The 14,534-nt window shown below is 40.2% G+C and overlaps 1 protein-coding gene across 4 annotated transcripts in view; it reads left to right on the top strand.

The window, feature by feature from the left end:
* USP28 (ubiquitin specific peptidase 28) overlaps window positions 1-14,294 on the top strand; it is a 32,662-nt gene extending 18,368 nt beyond the window's left edge. For 2 of the 4 annotated variants that reach the window (XM_053451577.1, XM_053451576.1), the window contains exons 13-26: window positions 948-1,124; window positions 1,951-2,168; window positions 2,611-2,681; window positions 3,536-3,764; window positions 4,166-4,354; window positions 5,292-5,431; window positions 5,817-5,978; window positions 6,503-6,598; window positions 9,234-9,412; window positions 10,651-10,729; window positions 10,956-11,035; window positions 11,410-11,533; window positions 12,023-12,218; window positions 13,963-14,294. In XM_053451577.1, the coding sequence (XP_053307552.1) occupies window positions 948-1,124; window positions 1,951-2,168; window positions 2,611-2,681; window positions 3,536-3,764; window positions 4,166-4,354; window positions 5,292-5,431; window positions 5,817-5,978; window positions 6,503-6,598; window positions 9,234-9,412; window positions 10,651-10,729; window positions 10,956-11,035; window positions 11,410-11,533; window positions 12,023-12,218; window positions 13,963-14,138 (2,116 nt within the window). In that variant the 3' untranslated portion in view covers window positions 14,139-14,294. The remainder of the gene's footprint in view (window positions 1-947; window positions 1,125-1,950; window positions 2,169-2,610; window positions 2,682-3,535; window positions 3,765-4,165; window positions 4,355-5,291; window positions 5,432-5,816; window positions 5,979-6,502; window positions 6,599-9,233; window positions 9,413-10,650; window positions 10,730-10,955; window positions 11,036-11,409; window positions 11,534-12,022; window positions 12,219-13,962) is intronic. The other 2 variants (XM_053451579.1, XM_053451578.1) reach the window with 1 other exon arrangement.
* Window positions 14,295-14,534: the final 240 nt, after the last annotated feature.

Raw genomic sequence — 14,534 nt, 5'->3', positions numbered from 1 at the left:
GGATGGGAGTTAAGCCGGAACAAACACGTGGTACAGTAGTGGGGAAAGTCTCATTACATTAATAATTGTATTATTATTATTATTATTATTCTGTTGTGGGTAGTAGTGTTGAATCATATCGTGGTTGTAAACTTTTCACTTATTCTACTGAGTTTATGACTCTTTTGTAGCTAAATGCTGCGTTACAAACACTGTTCCTAGAAAGACTTCCCAGAAATACTTTAATCATTTTACATCGTTCTTATTCTTTGCCAAGAACACATAATTAACGTGACGCAAAAGCAGGCGGTTGTGATATGCACTGAAAAAGTCATATTATTTTAAGACAAATCTACTAATGTGTATCTGTGAAACGTATTAGGGTGCCCAATTAATGTTTTGTAGGGTAGTCAAGTCCAAAATAATTTTTCAGGGATCAGTGAAGCAAACTATAGTTCACTCGCCGATCCGTGTTTTTCCCCAGTCCTACCAATGTGTGTGTGTGTATATGTATATATGTATGTATGTATGTATGTATGTATATATGTATATATATATATCTATATATATATCTATATATATATCTATGTATGTAAATATATATATCTATGTATGTAAATATATATATCTATGTATGTAAATATGTGTGTGTGTGTGTGTGTATATATATATATATATATATATATATATATATATATATATATATATATATATATATATATATATATATATATATATATATATATATATATATATATATATAATAATGTCACTTCTCGCCCTGGTACCTGCCGCCTGCCTCGTGTCAGGGGTATGTATGCTTTGTTGCATTCACCACGTTCTCCATGGCAGTTGAACCCAGAACACTTCCTTTTTGTCTTTGTTACACTAGCCTAGAAAGGGTATGAGGACTTTAATATTTAATTACAAATATTTTTTTATTGAATATGTCGTTGCCTCTTAATTAGGTACATGAAGTATGGCACTGGCCCTCACCGATGTCCTCTCCCTGATATGCTGCACTACGTACTTGAATTTGCCAGCACTAAGGCTCCCAATAGATGTCCCCCTGCAGACAGAACAAGGACCTCACTACTTGAAACCGAGGACTCGCGTACCTCATATGACCGACCTTTAGAGAATGGGTAAGTGTGTGTTTACACGTTAGATGTGCTAGTCAAGCTTGCAATCGGCACATTGTTCTGTATGCTGGAAACTATATTAGGCCGAATTTTTTTGAAAGTATTATTGTTATTATTATTATCTTTTATTTATATAGCGCTGACAGTTTACTCAGCACTTAATACGATACCTATATTCAAGGGGTCTGACAAGACGAGAATTGAGAGACTAAGACAAACCGATACATTAGGTGGAGAGGCTCGGCTCGCAAGCTTACAATCTTGAGAGAATGGGGTGACAAACATAAGGCACAGAGAAAGGGTGAGCGGTAGTGTGGTGGTCGTATCAATGACACCACACTAACATCTTAATCTTAGCAGTTAAGTTGGTGCGGCTTCTCTGAAGAAGTGGGTTTTGAGAGGTTTCTTGAATGTTGGGAGGGAGGGTGAAAGCTGAAGGTTCGGTGGAAGCAGATCCTAGAGATATGGGGCGGCCCGAGTGCAATCTTGTAGACAGGAAAAGGAAGAGGTGATGAGTGAGGAGGAGAGCCTTAGCCCACAGGAAGAACGTAAGGATCGAGTAGGAGAGTATTTGCTTATGTAGGCCTGTTGCCCACAAATGTCTGAATTGCGAGTAGGGTACCTATATATTCAGATTGGTATTTAGATTTTAAGCTCTTAGCTCAAGTTTGAATATGGAAGGACGTGACTTTTTTCCATGTTCTGTGAGAGGTATATTACGGGCATATTGAGAGCCGCATTCTCAGTTGCAAAACCTGTACTTTGTATAACATTCAAACTAAAAACGTGAATTAACCGGCAACACATAATCACAATTTATATTTTTTAGTTACGCGCATAGTGATCTTTCAAGCGAGGAAGGGTCGCTCGTTATCAACCTGGAAGTAGAAAGCACCTCTCCAAGTCCTACTTCAGAGCTGCTGTCTGAAGAAAAGTGTAGAAGCCTTCCGGAATATCCAGCTCCCCGGACAACTACAGCGAGCGAGCTGCAGTCTGTGGAAGCCTGTCTTCAGAGATGGAGGACAGAGGTGGAACAAGACATACAAGGTGAGAATGGTACTTGGACAGTGTATGGTGGTCATTTATTCTACCATTGTATTAATGAGACAGTCGCCATATTATCTCCCATGTGTTCTGCAGCGTAAATCATTGTTAAAACCCCATTACTAGTCTTTCAAAGGGCAATTTCTGACGCTAGTTAGTAATTTCAGAAACGTATATTGTAAAAGCAATGTTCCTGATTGTCTTTGGGAGCTTCCTTACCTCCACCTCATGGAGTGAATCACGAATGCCGAGGGATAATCTATAAAAATGCAAGAAAAGGTTGATTTTATTTGATTTTTCTGTGTGAAACAGTGGCGGAAACATTTTACGTGGCTTTGGGATTCTACATCCGCGCTCTGTGACCAAACATCCCGAGGAGATGTTTTTTTACGTGTTTTTATTTCTGCTCCGGTATGAAACATTAACTTGTAAACCATTCTTATAGACTTGAAGAATTCTATTGCCAATATTTCAAAGGAAATTGAAGAGATTTACTCTGATCCTCACCTGTCTCAGGTAATATATGTATATGCTGGGTTTTTAGGAATGTGGGATGCGTTTCTATATTTCATTCTTAACATTACTTTTTAACGTTACATTTCTGTCTTAGCTTTTCATTGTAGTCATTTGAATGATCATTAAGTGCGTTTTATTTATTATGTATAAAGATGTTAACGCCCAGGCCAGCTCCTGCAGACAATTATCATGTTCCTTTATATTATTTCATGCACATTATTATAAAAAGGCTTCCAACATACGCTTTGTTTGGGTTTCATGGATTCTTAACCTAATGCAGCAAGCAGTTATAGGTCATGGTTTGGAGCTCGTTAATATTTCTAGTTATGGTACAAATGAGAAGCATGAACGATAAAGTGCTAGTGATATTATCCGAGAAACAAAGACATGTAGCACAGAACAAAAATGTTCTACACGAGATCGCGCCGTGCTTCGAACGCTTCCTTTATGTTGTATAATAAATAAAAGAACCATGCCTTTCCTGTGACTTTGTTTTATCGTAAAAATGCTCAAAGAAACAATTCTTCGGTTCCTCAAGAAAGACCGTAAACACGTATGCGCTATTGCTTTAAACTGTTTAATATCCCATGGGTATTATTTTTGTGGATTTGTATATTTGGTCAGCGGGAAAGCTCTAATTGCAGCCGTTTGATAAACAAAAATAGCTTTGTTTATCTTTCAGAACACCTTGTGATTTCCCGGCTTTTTCTGATCTTGGGTCACACATAGCAGAACATGGTAGTGCCCTGGTTTTATATTAATGATATTAAATTCGGCTGAGTTTTCAGGACTGTATTGTGGTGCACTGGTGTTCCGGCGGAGCGTCTTGAGTTGTCCTTTCTTTTCCTATCCAGGTTCCGTACAGACTCCATGCAGTGCTGGTTCACGAAGGCCAGGCTAATGCTGGCCACTATTGGGCCTATATCTACAGCCACAACAGAGGTTGTTGGATGAAGTATAATGATATATCTGTGACAGAATCCACCTGGGAGGAGCTGGAGAAAGATTCCTACGGAGGGATGAAAAATGCCAGTGCTTACTGCCTCATGTATATAAATAATAAGCTGCCGTACCTTATTGCTGGTAGGATTTCTTATATACCAGTGTTCTCATTCCCTCAAGATTGTAAGCTTGCGAGCCGGGCTCTCTCCACCGAATGTATCGGTTTGTCTTAGTCTGTCAATTCTCGTCTTGTGATACCCCTTGAATATATGTATTGTATTAAGCTCTGCGTAAACTGTTGGCGCTATATAAATAAAAGATAATAATAATAATACTGTTCTGTCGCTTCCTATTGTCCTCATAAACTTCTCTTATCTCCCTTTTCATCATTGAATTCAGTCTTAGTCTCTAGCATTTTCTGTGGAATTTTGTTTTTAAAGCTGGAAGGGGTAACCGCAAATGCACCATGAACTAGTTCAGAAATAATAATTCTTCTAACCTTGTCTTTTTAAATTTTTTTTATGTATCGTTGCTGTTTATAGATAATGAATGTGGACAGCCGGAGGATCATGTTGAACGTCTTCCTCCTGTCCTGAAACATTATGTGAGCGAGGACAACCAAAGGTTTGAGCATGAAGTGGAGGAATGGGAGGAAGCTCATTCCTGCAAGATCCCCCAGATGGAGCCCGTGGCAGCCACGGAGCCCGAGGAGCTGTCTGTCCGGTGTGAGGGTGAGTGATGAAAGATATGTTACTTGATCCACAACGCCGTCGGTGCAGATACACTGAGCTTCATGTGGTGGAAAGCAACCTCAGACCAAAAAGCCATGGTTTTTACACCGCTCTCCTCTGGTTTTAAGCATCCGTTTAATCGCCCTTTACAAGTTAAATTAGTTAGCAGTAAGGTTATTATTGTTCTGTAAATTATGGTCCGCTATTTCACCAAAATCATGACTAGCAGTGGAAAAATAGTCAAAATCCAGATAAGATTCATACACTAAGTATGTTTGTCGCAGATGCTGTATCATCTCCATGGTTTCTATATTTAACTTTAGAAACCTTGTCTTGATCGTGCTCATCTCTGCCGCTATGCAATGTAACGCGAGAATATTCGATGCGGGAAAGTTGGCATAAAGAGATAAGCAGCAGTAATATGTGCCAACCGTGCAACCGGTTCCTCCTGAACCCACCGAGGGGCACTTGGTTGTCCTCAGCGTTTGTAGGACTTTTTCTCTGATGCCCCGCTCCCACCCCTTGTCTCCAATGTGATAAAGTGCATGCAAAGCCATGCCTCATATCTACTATCCATAAGCACACACGCTTTGTTACATATAATATATATTATAAAATATATATAATATATGTATAATCTTGTACATGACTGTGTACATTTTTTTACTGTCACTTTAGAGCCACATATGCAAATTAACCACTTTAATGAATAAATCATATGTGTACGACATATTGTTAAAATGTAGCAGAGGCTGAGCCAACATTTAATGGGAAAAATAAACTTTTTGTCTCTTGTGTGAAATTTAGATTTTAGATTTATGTTCTGCAATTTTTATTTTGTTCTAGCTCACCCAAACTTTACTGATATGTTTTATACTTTTTGTTAAGCTTATTCTTATGTTCGCTATACTTTCTCGTGCTGTTTTCCAATTTTCAGTGTCCGCACCAAGCCATGAAGAAGGTGCCAGGACTTTATCATCAGAACATGCCATGATCAACAAAGACCAAACTGCCCTGGCCATCACCAAAACTGCTGAATCGTATGAAAGAGATGGCGTAGAGGCAGCTTTGAAAGAGGTAAGAGGTACAGTTAGTCTATGAATTCTGTATATCTGCCTGATGAAGGTGATCTGATAATGTCGTGGTTTGGATTTTTGTCTGCATTTGTTCTGTGGTCGCTTCTTTTATGAGTTTCTGGGTCATGTTTCCAGCTTCGTTGGTGACTTTACATTTGTGTGCGTTGGTTCCTTAGCTTTGTGCTAAGTATTATTGGTACACTTTTTGATGGGTTAAAAAGTTCCCGTGCAGCCAAGCAACCTCCACAATATTGATAATCCGGAATTCCCATAGAGGGTCTTCGCTCAGATTCGCTAAATACAAACATACCTCTTTATGTCTACTTGTTCAGTTCTGTTATTTTTACTGTCTTCCCTTCTCCTGCCTTCCTTCCCTGTTGTGCCAGCCAACACAACCAGAGCCAGACGAGGCCAGCGATCCGGAAGCCAGCCCCAAGGGGCAGGAGGCCGTGGCGGAGCAACAGCCCAGCTCTCGGCTTTCTGAAGTGGAAATCCCCAGTGTGGGAAAGATACTCGTTAGATCCGATTCCGATGGCTATAACGAGGAGGTACAGAATGCGGGAACTCAAACCCCGTTAACTCCACTGCTCCACCCTGTTCAGCAGTTTCATAGTATAGCAAGAATGATAAATCCATACGCCAAGAGTTATGTGGAAAGATTTGAGGAATTATATTTAAAAAAACGCATGATCTATGGCATTTAATGCTTGTATTACATTGGTTAAAATACTCGGGTGCATTAATATGGCCCTTTGCAGATCCAGTTAGTAGCCAAAATATTGCTCATGATATCAAAGCCCCCAAGAGAAGGCATCTTCCAGCACAAACCCTGCATAACTATCTCCTCTGGGTCACAGGAGTTATAATGGCATCAGAGCACCCATTAAATAGCGGGCAGAGATCATATAGGGACAAACAGCTTTCCTCCGTTTCCACCTATAAATAAACCTTTCTTTCTTGTGCATCACCTATTCTTCTGCCGTTTGCTTTGTGATATTTCTTAGATTCTATTATGTTCTTCTTCTTTCTTTTGCACTCTTTGTTTTACTTTTTCATTCATTTCTTGTACCAGGTGATGCTCTGCCCTGCAATGCAAGGCGTTATATTGGCAATTCTCAAAGCCCGTCCTGTCTTTGACCGAGATGGGCCTGAAGCAGGGCTGGTAAAGGTATATCATAAGACTGTCTTTGTCCTAACACTCTGATCATCGGAGATACTGAGGTGGTTGTGGACTCACAGTTTACACGTTTGCTGTGTTTACTAATGGCGTTTGCTGTGGTTCATACTAATTGTAACCACAGACATTGAACGACTTACAGCTTCAAGCAACCTTTTTAGATATGTTTGTGCTGATGTAGTCTAAAAATAAACAAGAATCTTTTTGTCATAATGTGTGGAAACGCAGATTTACTGTGCCCGATACTCTAGTGTCTCCCGAACTTTTGTAACTTGGGATACTTTAGAGGATTTCTGAGCTCCTCGTCGTTACTGCGCTAACGCAAATCTTTCAAAAACTGCGCAGCGTTCTTAACATAAAACGTAATACAAGGTGCTAACACAGCACAATTTCGTACCGCTCTACGCCCTTGTATCATCTTGAGGCACCACAAACCACAGCTTGAAAGCCAATGCGTTACTTAAACGATGAGGCTTTAGATCACATTTGACGATCGGATGATTTCTACACACCCACGAACTCCTCGCTAACGATTAGTAAATGCCAGCACTAAGTGAATGTGTATATCCCCTAAAATGAAATGTCCTTGTTAACCCCTAAATTATTTGCCAACTGAACTGTTTTCCAGTGACCTGATTTCTGTCTGATATATTAATACTTATATTAGTATATTAATATTTTTTTCTGGTGCCATTGATGGTATGATCCAAGCTCTGGCCTCTGCTCAGAATGAACAGATGGGTTTAGGCTAGTTGGACGGCTAGCCCACAAAGAGTCGAGAAGCAAGGTTTTGTTGACTGGCACATGTGTGGGATCTTTGCCACCGTGGAGCGATTACATTTGCTTGGAATTTTTAGCTGTTCTTGTTCTGTGAAAAGCACTGTCAGCTCCGCTATTGTTCCATCTGCAAAAACATGCAAATTTGTTTTTGAGCCGGTGGAACATCTATTTTTGTCGCTGCATGCATATGCAGAGAGCCGCTTGGGTTCCAGCAAGATAATTTTAGGCTGTACCATGCAGAATCATCCCGCGCTTGACGTAAATTGGTTTTCAGAGCTTGAAAGGTAGCTGACGATGTCTGTGGCTTTTTCTAAAGAGCTTTCTCTTTTGAGGTTAAAAATCCGTTTTCAGACAGATTCATTCTGTGCTTCTTGTAATTATGTAGCAACACCTTAAAGGCAAAGCAATCCAAAATCTTCAGACCCCCTTTCTGTTAGCGGCATGCTCTTTGCAGCCTTGGACCTTGTATTAAGAAGGACTTTTGTGTTATTTGATGGGTTTATGTTATTGTTTTCACCTACAGAGACATGCGATGCTTCGGCCTGCAAAAAAAGAGGCTGGTTTATGTCCACATTTACTAAATGTCATTTTTGTGAAGTTCTGTTTATTTAGCGCTGATCTGCAGCTTAGCACACCGGGGAGTTTGGGAAGATCAGACGCCCATGACTGCTTTCTTTAGGAGAAGGTAGAGAGCATGGGATAAGCGAATGAAGGTTAATGGGGCAAGGAGAAAAAATGGGATTTAGATTTAAAATAGAAATGACGGCTTAATCATACTGCTGGAGTGACCAGTATTTGCACACCAGAAAAGGGGATCGACCTGCATCTGTCCAACAAACATTATTATATATAAACCAGAATGTAGATCCTTAAACTGAAGAAAAAAATCATTATTGGGTACTTTTGGTCTCGTATATTCACGTTACTGGAAGACTTGGTGATCTATGACTTGAATGCAATCCAGCACTGTACAGAATGCAGAAAGAGATATTTTAAAGATATTCGTACATCTCTATAATAAGACAGACTTGGGTAACTGAGTAACGCAGTCATCACATTGTTTTCAAATGAAAGAGCTCGGTAACCGCTTTTTAAAGCTAAACAAACGGAAAAATGCCAACTTACCTTAAAAGTAAAATACATGATGAATATAATTGATAAACAGTGTCACGCGCCAGAGACAATTTACTGATGTTTTCCCCTTACATCCTTGAGCCAATTTTGCTGGCATTATACCGCGATGAAAACGGTTTGGTTGTAAGTACAGATGTCGGGTAATGTCCATGATATTGAACCTGCGGCTGGGTTGATTACTGTAGCTTGGATTCCATGTCGATTTGGCACCTTCAATGATTTTGCTTTCGTTTTCAAACAGGAGCCATTCCCGCTATGTTTTGAAATGAGAAAACCAAATGTCAGGGTCAGACTTTAAGTGAGGTTTGAATATATTTGCCCTGACCCGTATTCAGTCCAGGACAATTACGTGTCAGTTTATCTAGAGCTACACCTAAAAAAACGCAGATTCTTCACACTTGTACCAAGCAACCTTGGGTGAAAGTAAAACTGGTTATACCCTGGTTATATGTTGTAATCATCCCGTCCACTGTGTTGCTTTATTGTCTGGTTTAAATACACTGGGATGTTTTAAGGGTGTTTAAGCAATGCTTTCAGTTAAAGGATCTTAAGAAGATGGGGCACCAAACACGCCAGGACATACGAGGGCCTAAAACATGTTTATGTTTGGTGCCAGGATGCGTGTGGTCTTGATACTAATGTTACTGATGATAGTTGTGGTTTCCGGTGTTTATCATGCGTACAGAAGCTTATCACTAGGTCTCTTTTGTAGGCATTCCACGAAGAATATTCCCGCCTCTTACAGCTTTCAAAAGAAAGTCCGTCTCCATCTAGTGACCCTCGTCTGCAGCACGTCCTGGTGTACTTCTTTCAAAACAAGGCCCCGGAGCGGGTGCTCGAACGGACGCTCTTAGAACAGTTTGCTGACAAAAATCTCAGCTACGATGAAAGGTGAGCTAAAAATTGCCTTTTCCTTCTGCCAAAAAAACCTTTCCTTAAATTAAGAAATCAGCCTTTTCATTTTTTTTGGCACATTTCTACCAAAATGTCCAGGTCTGCTGCCCATTATTTCTTAGACCTGTGTTAAAGGGGAATTCCCACCAATATCTTTATTACTTGTATCAGATTAAGAATGTGTTTGTTTTCATTTTTGAAACAGTTCTAGTTTGTGCATAATGTTTTCAAGAAGTTGCGTATTAGCCGTTTGTATGTATTCCAGCTCTGCACTTTAACTCCTTATCATATTGCCTGCGCTAAGCAGTATTGTTAAGAATCCAGCCGGATAGTCTAACTAATCAAAAGTATGCGTAGGAAGGGACCTCGTATCATTGACGTAAAGAATGAGCTAAGTGTGGTGTTTGAGCAGAGAAAATCCCCTAAAATATCACATGACTGATAGCAATGGCCGCCTCCAGATCTGCAAATAAAGGTCGATTACTGGAAGAAAAGGAGATAAAACCAGGTTTGTGTCAGTGCTAACCTACATTTAAGTATACAGCATGGGACTTCTTAACCCCTTAATGACCTTTGACGGTTCAGGGCCGTCCCGCAAAAACGGTCTGTTAACGACCTTTGACCGTCATTAAATTAAAAAAAGCTTAGAAAGTGATCAACAATCACTTTCCTCGCTTAAATGGCGTTGCTGTAATGCCTTAATGTCGAGGCATTCAGTAATGCCGAGATTGGCATCAGGGGCCATGTCTGGGCATTACTGAATGCGGGGCGTCAATGTCCGCCATACACTGTAAGTCGGCGGACGCCCATTTTAAAAGCGTTTAGGAGGCGATCAATGATGCTCGTAATTTGTTTACGGGACTCTTTTTCATCATATAATAATAGCAGTCTAGTATATATATAGTATACTATAGTATAGTACAGTTAAGCACCTGAGTTCCTTTGTGTGTGTGCAGATTCCTCATTCTGGTGACCTAGTATATATAGTATGGCTTTGGGTTTCATATTTTACCAATTGTTTCAATACGAAACATTAGTTTTTGTTTTTCCGATGTGTGGTTGAACAACGATCCAAGTCTAGACAAAGTCACATCCCATGGTGTTGAACCTCTAGTGCATTATGATGGCAGCTGTCATACTGAAATATGGTGGCTTTAGGTGCCTACGCAATGTTCTCTGCTACCCGGACCCCTGCTCACTGGCTCTATTTGTTTGGTTATTTCCCCCCGATACAGATCAATAAGTATCATGAAGGTGGCGCGAGCAAAACTGAAGGAGATTGGGCCAAATGATATGGATATGAAAGAATATGAGGTAAAGATTAGCGGTTATTTTACTATTTCTTGTTGGTTCTCCAGCTGTAGCAATTTAATTTAAATGATATTCTGTAATGAAGTAATTAACACTGTTTGGTGTTCTCCTCTCATGATCAGGTAATAACGGCCTCTTCCGTAATAATCTGATATTATGTTTTGTCAGGGAAGAGAGCGAAATGCTTTTCTTACACTTTATTTTTTAATAATTTGTGTATTTCGTATAGAAGTGGCATGAAGACTACAGCCTGTTTCGGAAGGTGTCGGTGTATCTCCTGACTGGATTGGAGCTCTACCAGAACGGAAAGTAGGTGAAGATTGAAACGTAACGTTACATTATTAATTGTGTTTCAACAGATAAATGAAAGAATAATAACAAATGATCTTATACTTTTTATATCTAGCATCCATGATGCAAAAAGACGTGCGGATTGTAAACTCCATTTAATTTTAACCAATCCAATACAAAAAGGAATTCTTGGATCAGATTCGGTTTAGTCTTGAACTCCAATGGTGACCTTTTCCTAGATATATTTAACTTTTCCATGTAAAGGCAATGAAACATTTGCTGTACGTTGTTGACAATTGTGTTTCTCTGACGATGACAAAATAGGAAGGATTTAACCTTTTACTAATCCCAGTCTAAAGCGGAAAATGCCATAACGACTGCTGCTGTTTCAGGTGTCAGGAAGCCCTGACGTATCTCGTGTATGCCCATCAGTGTAACAACACTCTGCTGAGTTCAGGAGACAGCCGCGGAGTAGAAAACAGACTCATTGAGTTATACAGAAGAAAATGCCTTCTCGTGAGTATTTAGCATTTCTTACTCTTTTTTAAGATTGATGATGGTCACCACCACGAACTGTTTCTCTCATGTGGCTTGTGAAGGTTTTTAATAAAGCAGGTTTTTTCCTTGTAGCTTGTACTCGGGGCACTGATGGGTTGTATCAAAAGAACAGTAGTCTTTATGGGAGTTTTCCCATTTCTCTGATAAAACAGCATATGTTCCTGAGTACTACTTCATTTGTGCGGGGAGACAGGCATAGGGGGACGAGACGAAGTGTGAGTTTCTAACTTGTATAAAAAGGAAATGCCAGCACTGATTTGCATGAAGTTCCATGTATGACATGTATGTTCCTTCAACTGCAGTGGACTGGATTGGGATAAAGCCTACATAAGGGTGATCAGAGCACGTCAACATATGTTCTCGCGTTGTTGGGTATAATGTAGACCAGTCCTTGAATTTTTCCAGTCTGTAAGCTTCTGCGTAGTAAACATTTGGTGCATTCCACAGGAACTGAATGAAATGGCTGCTAGACTTTTTGAGAGTGGCCAAGAGGCGCAAGTGTCTGAAGGCGTTGGTATTATGAATGATCTGATCATCCCGTGTATGCACCTTATCTTCAATAACGAAATCTCAGAGGAAGACTTGTCTGCTATTGAAGACATGAGAAGTCGCTGGTGCTCCTACCTGGGTCAAGATATAGACGGTGAGAAATGTGGGCACAATGTGGGCAGTAATGTTAATGTAGTAGTTTGTAGCAGACCGCATGGGCCATCTAGTCCTTATCCGCCATCAAATTCTGTGCTTCTATGAAATGGACAAGAAATAAGACTGTACGGCACTTTAATACTCGCACATTCTCTTACTAAACACACGTTACAGGTAATGGCCGGAGGGCGCTCTGCAATTTGAAATGTAATAAGAGGATTTCTGTGCAGTTAATTTGTTTGCTGTATATAGATAATGAAATGCATCTGCACTCTTCTAGAGGAATAACTAGAAAGATCCTCTGTTTACAAACACATAAAACAGTCCATATGGGCATACAAGGTTAAATTCTAAAATGCCCTGAATTGGTATTTACATTTTTTTTATAGGAAATCACATCGTTTTTATAATATAGTACTTTAAGAAGAAAACCAAAACAAGTAAAGCCGAAGCTTGACCTCCACACGTTTGACATTCACGCGATTTAACTCTCCCCTCACCCCCTCTTAAGCTGCACGAGCAGTTGACGCAGTAATAACCCGTGTCACTTTTAACATCCCTGCATATTTATTGACTGACGGCCCCCTCTCTCCTCTTCCTAAGGAAGATTAAAGCATAACGATTTCAGTTTATGGCACATTAGAATACACATTGTCCCTCCAAGCCCGTGCGAAGCGAGATTAATGGGCTGTCAGAAATCCGTCTCTGCCGGCAATCAATTCCAGACATAAGAGTCGCAGGCACGTTGGCTGGGATACAAATTAGCACAGAGCAGTACTTATTAGACAGTGAAGAATTCATACATATTTTTGTTCTTGTGCCGTGCCAGAAACTCTTACACCACGCATACCGATCAAGGCAAAGTTTTATTCCCGTACATTATCTCTCTTAATACTTTTAACTGTTGTGTTGATGCACTTTAAAGGGACACTCCAGCCATCATATGCTCTTCGATGCACATGGCGGCCCAGTGTTCTCTTCAAATGGTTATGGTTTTCTCCCCTTCCTTGTACATGGAGGGATTCTGCATACTCACTGCCGGCCATCTCCAACGCTAGCTTGGCCAAGAATTCCAGTGGGTCTAATGAGAACCCCCCAGTGCATGTGCAGAAAGTGATCCCATTGGTTGAAAAGCACTTTCCTTCCACTGATTGGCTGCTTCAAGCAGCAGGATGCGGTGAGGAAACTGGGTGCAGCTTCACCAAAATTGTCTTAAAGTTGTTGCCTATTAAATAATGCATATTCAAGTGCTAATCACTAGACTGTGTCTGTGAGACACGAGGCCCATCCGTACGGATTGTTATGGTGTCTACAGCAGGTAAGTCTCCAAAACCAGGTCTCATAACAAGTAGCTGTATATGCCAAATAGATTTTGATCTGTAGGGTTGTCTAAATCAAGTCCTTGAAGATAACCTTGATTTTCTGTTAGATCCACTGAACAAACCCTGCGTCCATTTGTATATAAAATTATTATGCATTGGAGTTTATGTAAAAATAATTGATTCTGGCACACGGTTTAAATAATGGTATGTAAACCACAGCAGCCCGTGGGATGGTCTTTTCATCAATGAACAGTCTGGTTACTTGAGTTATAAGACCACTTTTCAAACATTGCACCTGAGTCACATTTATTGTGTTTACCATCTTCTGCCGTTATAACCCAAGACAAATTTTTGTGTAATATCACAAATCATTACCGTGGCACAAAATAAAGTATCAAGTGTTTTTTTCTTGCTTTGCAGAGAGTCTACAACTGAAACTTGGACAATTTCTTCCTCGGCTCCTGGACTGCTCCAGTGAAATCATTGTGTTAAAGGAGCCGCCAAAGATCCGGCCGCACTCTCCGTACGATCTGTGCAATCGCTTCACAGCCGTCATGGAGTCCATACAGGGAGCTTCTACCGTCACAGTGACGTAGGAGCAGGGCATTTCCATCTTCACTTCCGGATCAAAATAACTACCTTAAAGTGCCAGAATAAGGTCAATATAAGCCGTTGCCACTCTGCTCGTAATAAGAATGTTTATATTTTATTTTTTTAATCTAAAGCCACAAGTTAAAGCAAGAATAAAGCTTTTTTTTAATTCTTGAAGGGGATGATGAGTGTTGCAGCTGTGCAATAGGTTTGCTGAAATCCATTTGTCCTTTACTACTGCACACAACTTTCTCGACAACACTAAACTCCTATTATGTACCTGCACCACTACAAAGAACTATGTTAATGGTCTGGTTCTGTGTTACTCTCATATACTTACCACTTTTAAATGTGCCGTGCCATAACACTGGTGCCCTTAGGATGTACAGGGACTGGCATCC

This window comes from Spea bombifrons, chromosome 12, assembly GCF_027358695.1.
Source record: "Spea bombifrons isolate aSpeBom1 chromosome 12, aSpeBom1.2.pri, whole genome shotgun sequence".
In the NCBI taxonomy this organism is placed as follows: Eukaryota; Metazoa; Chordata; class Amphibia; order Anura; family Pelobatidae; genus Spea; species Spea bombifrons.
The sequence above is the reverse complement of the archived record's forward strand: the minus strand, read 5'-3'. Positions and strand labels throughout refer to the sequence as shown.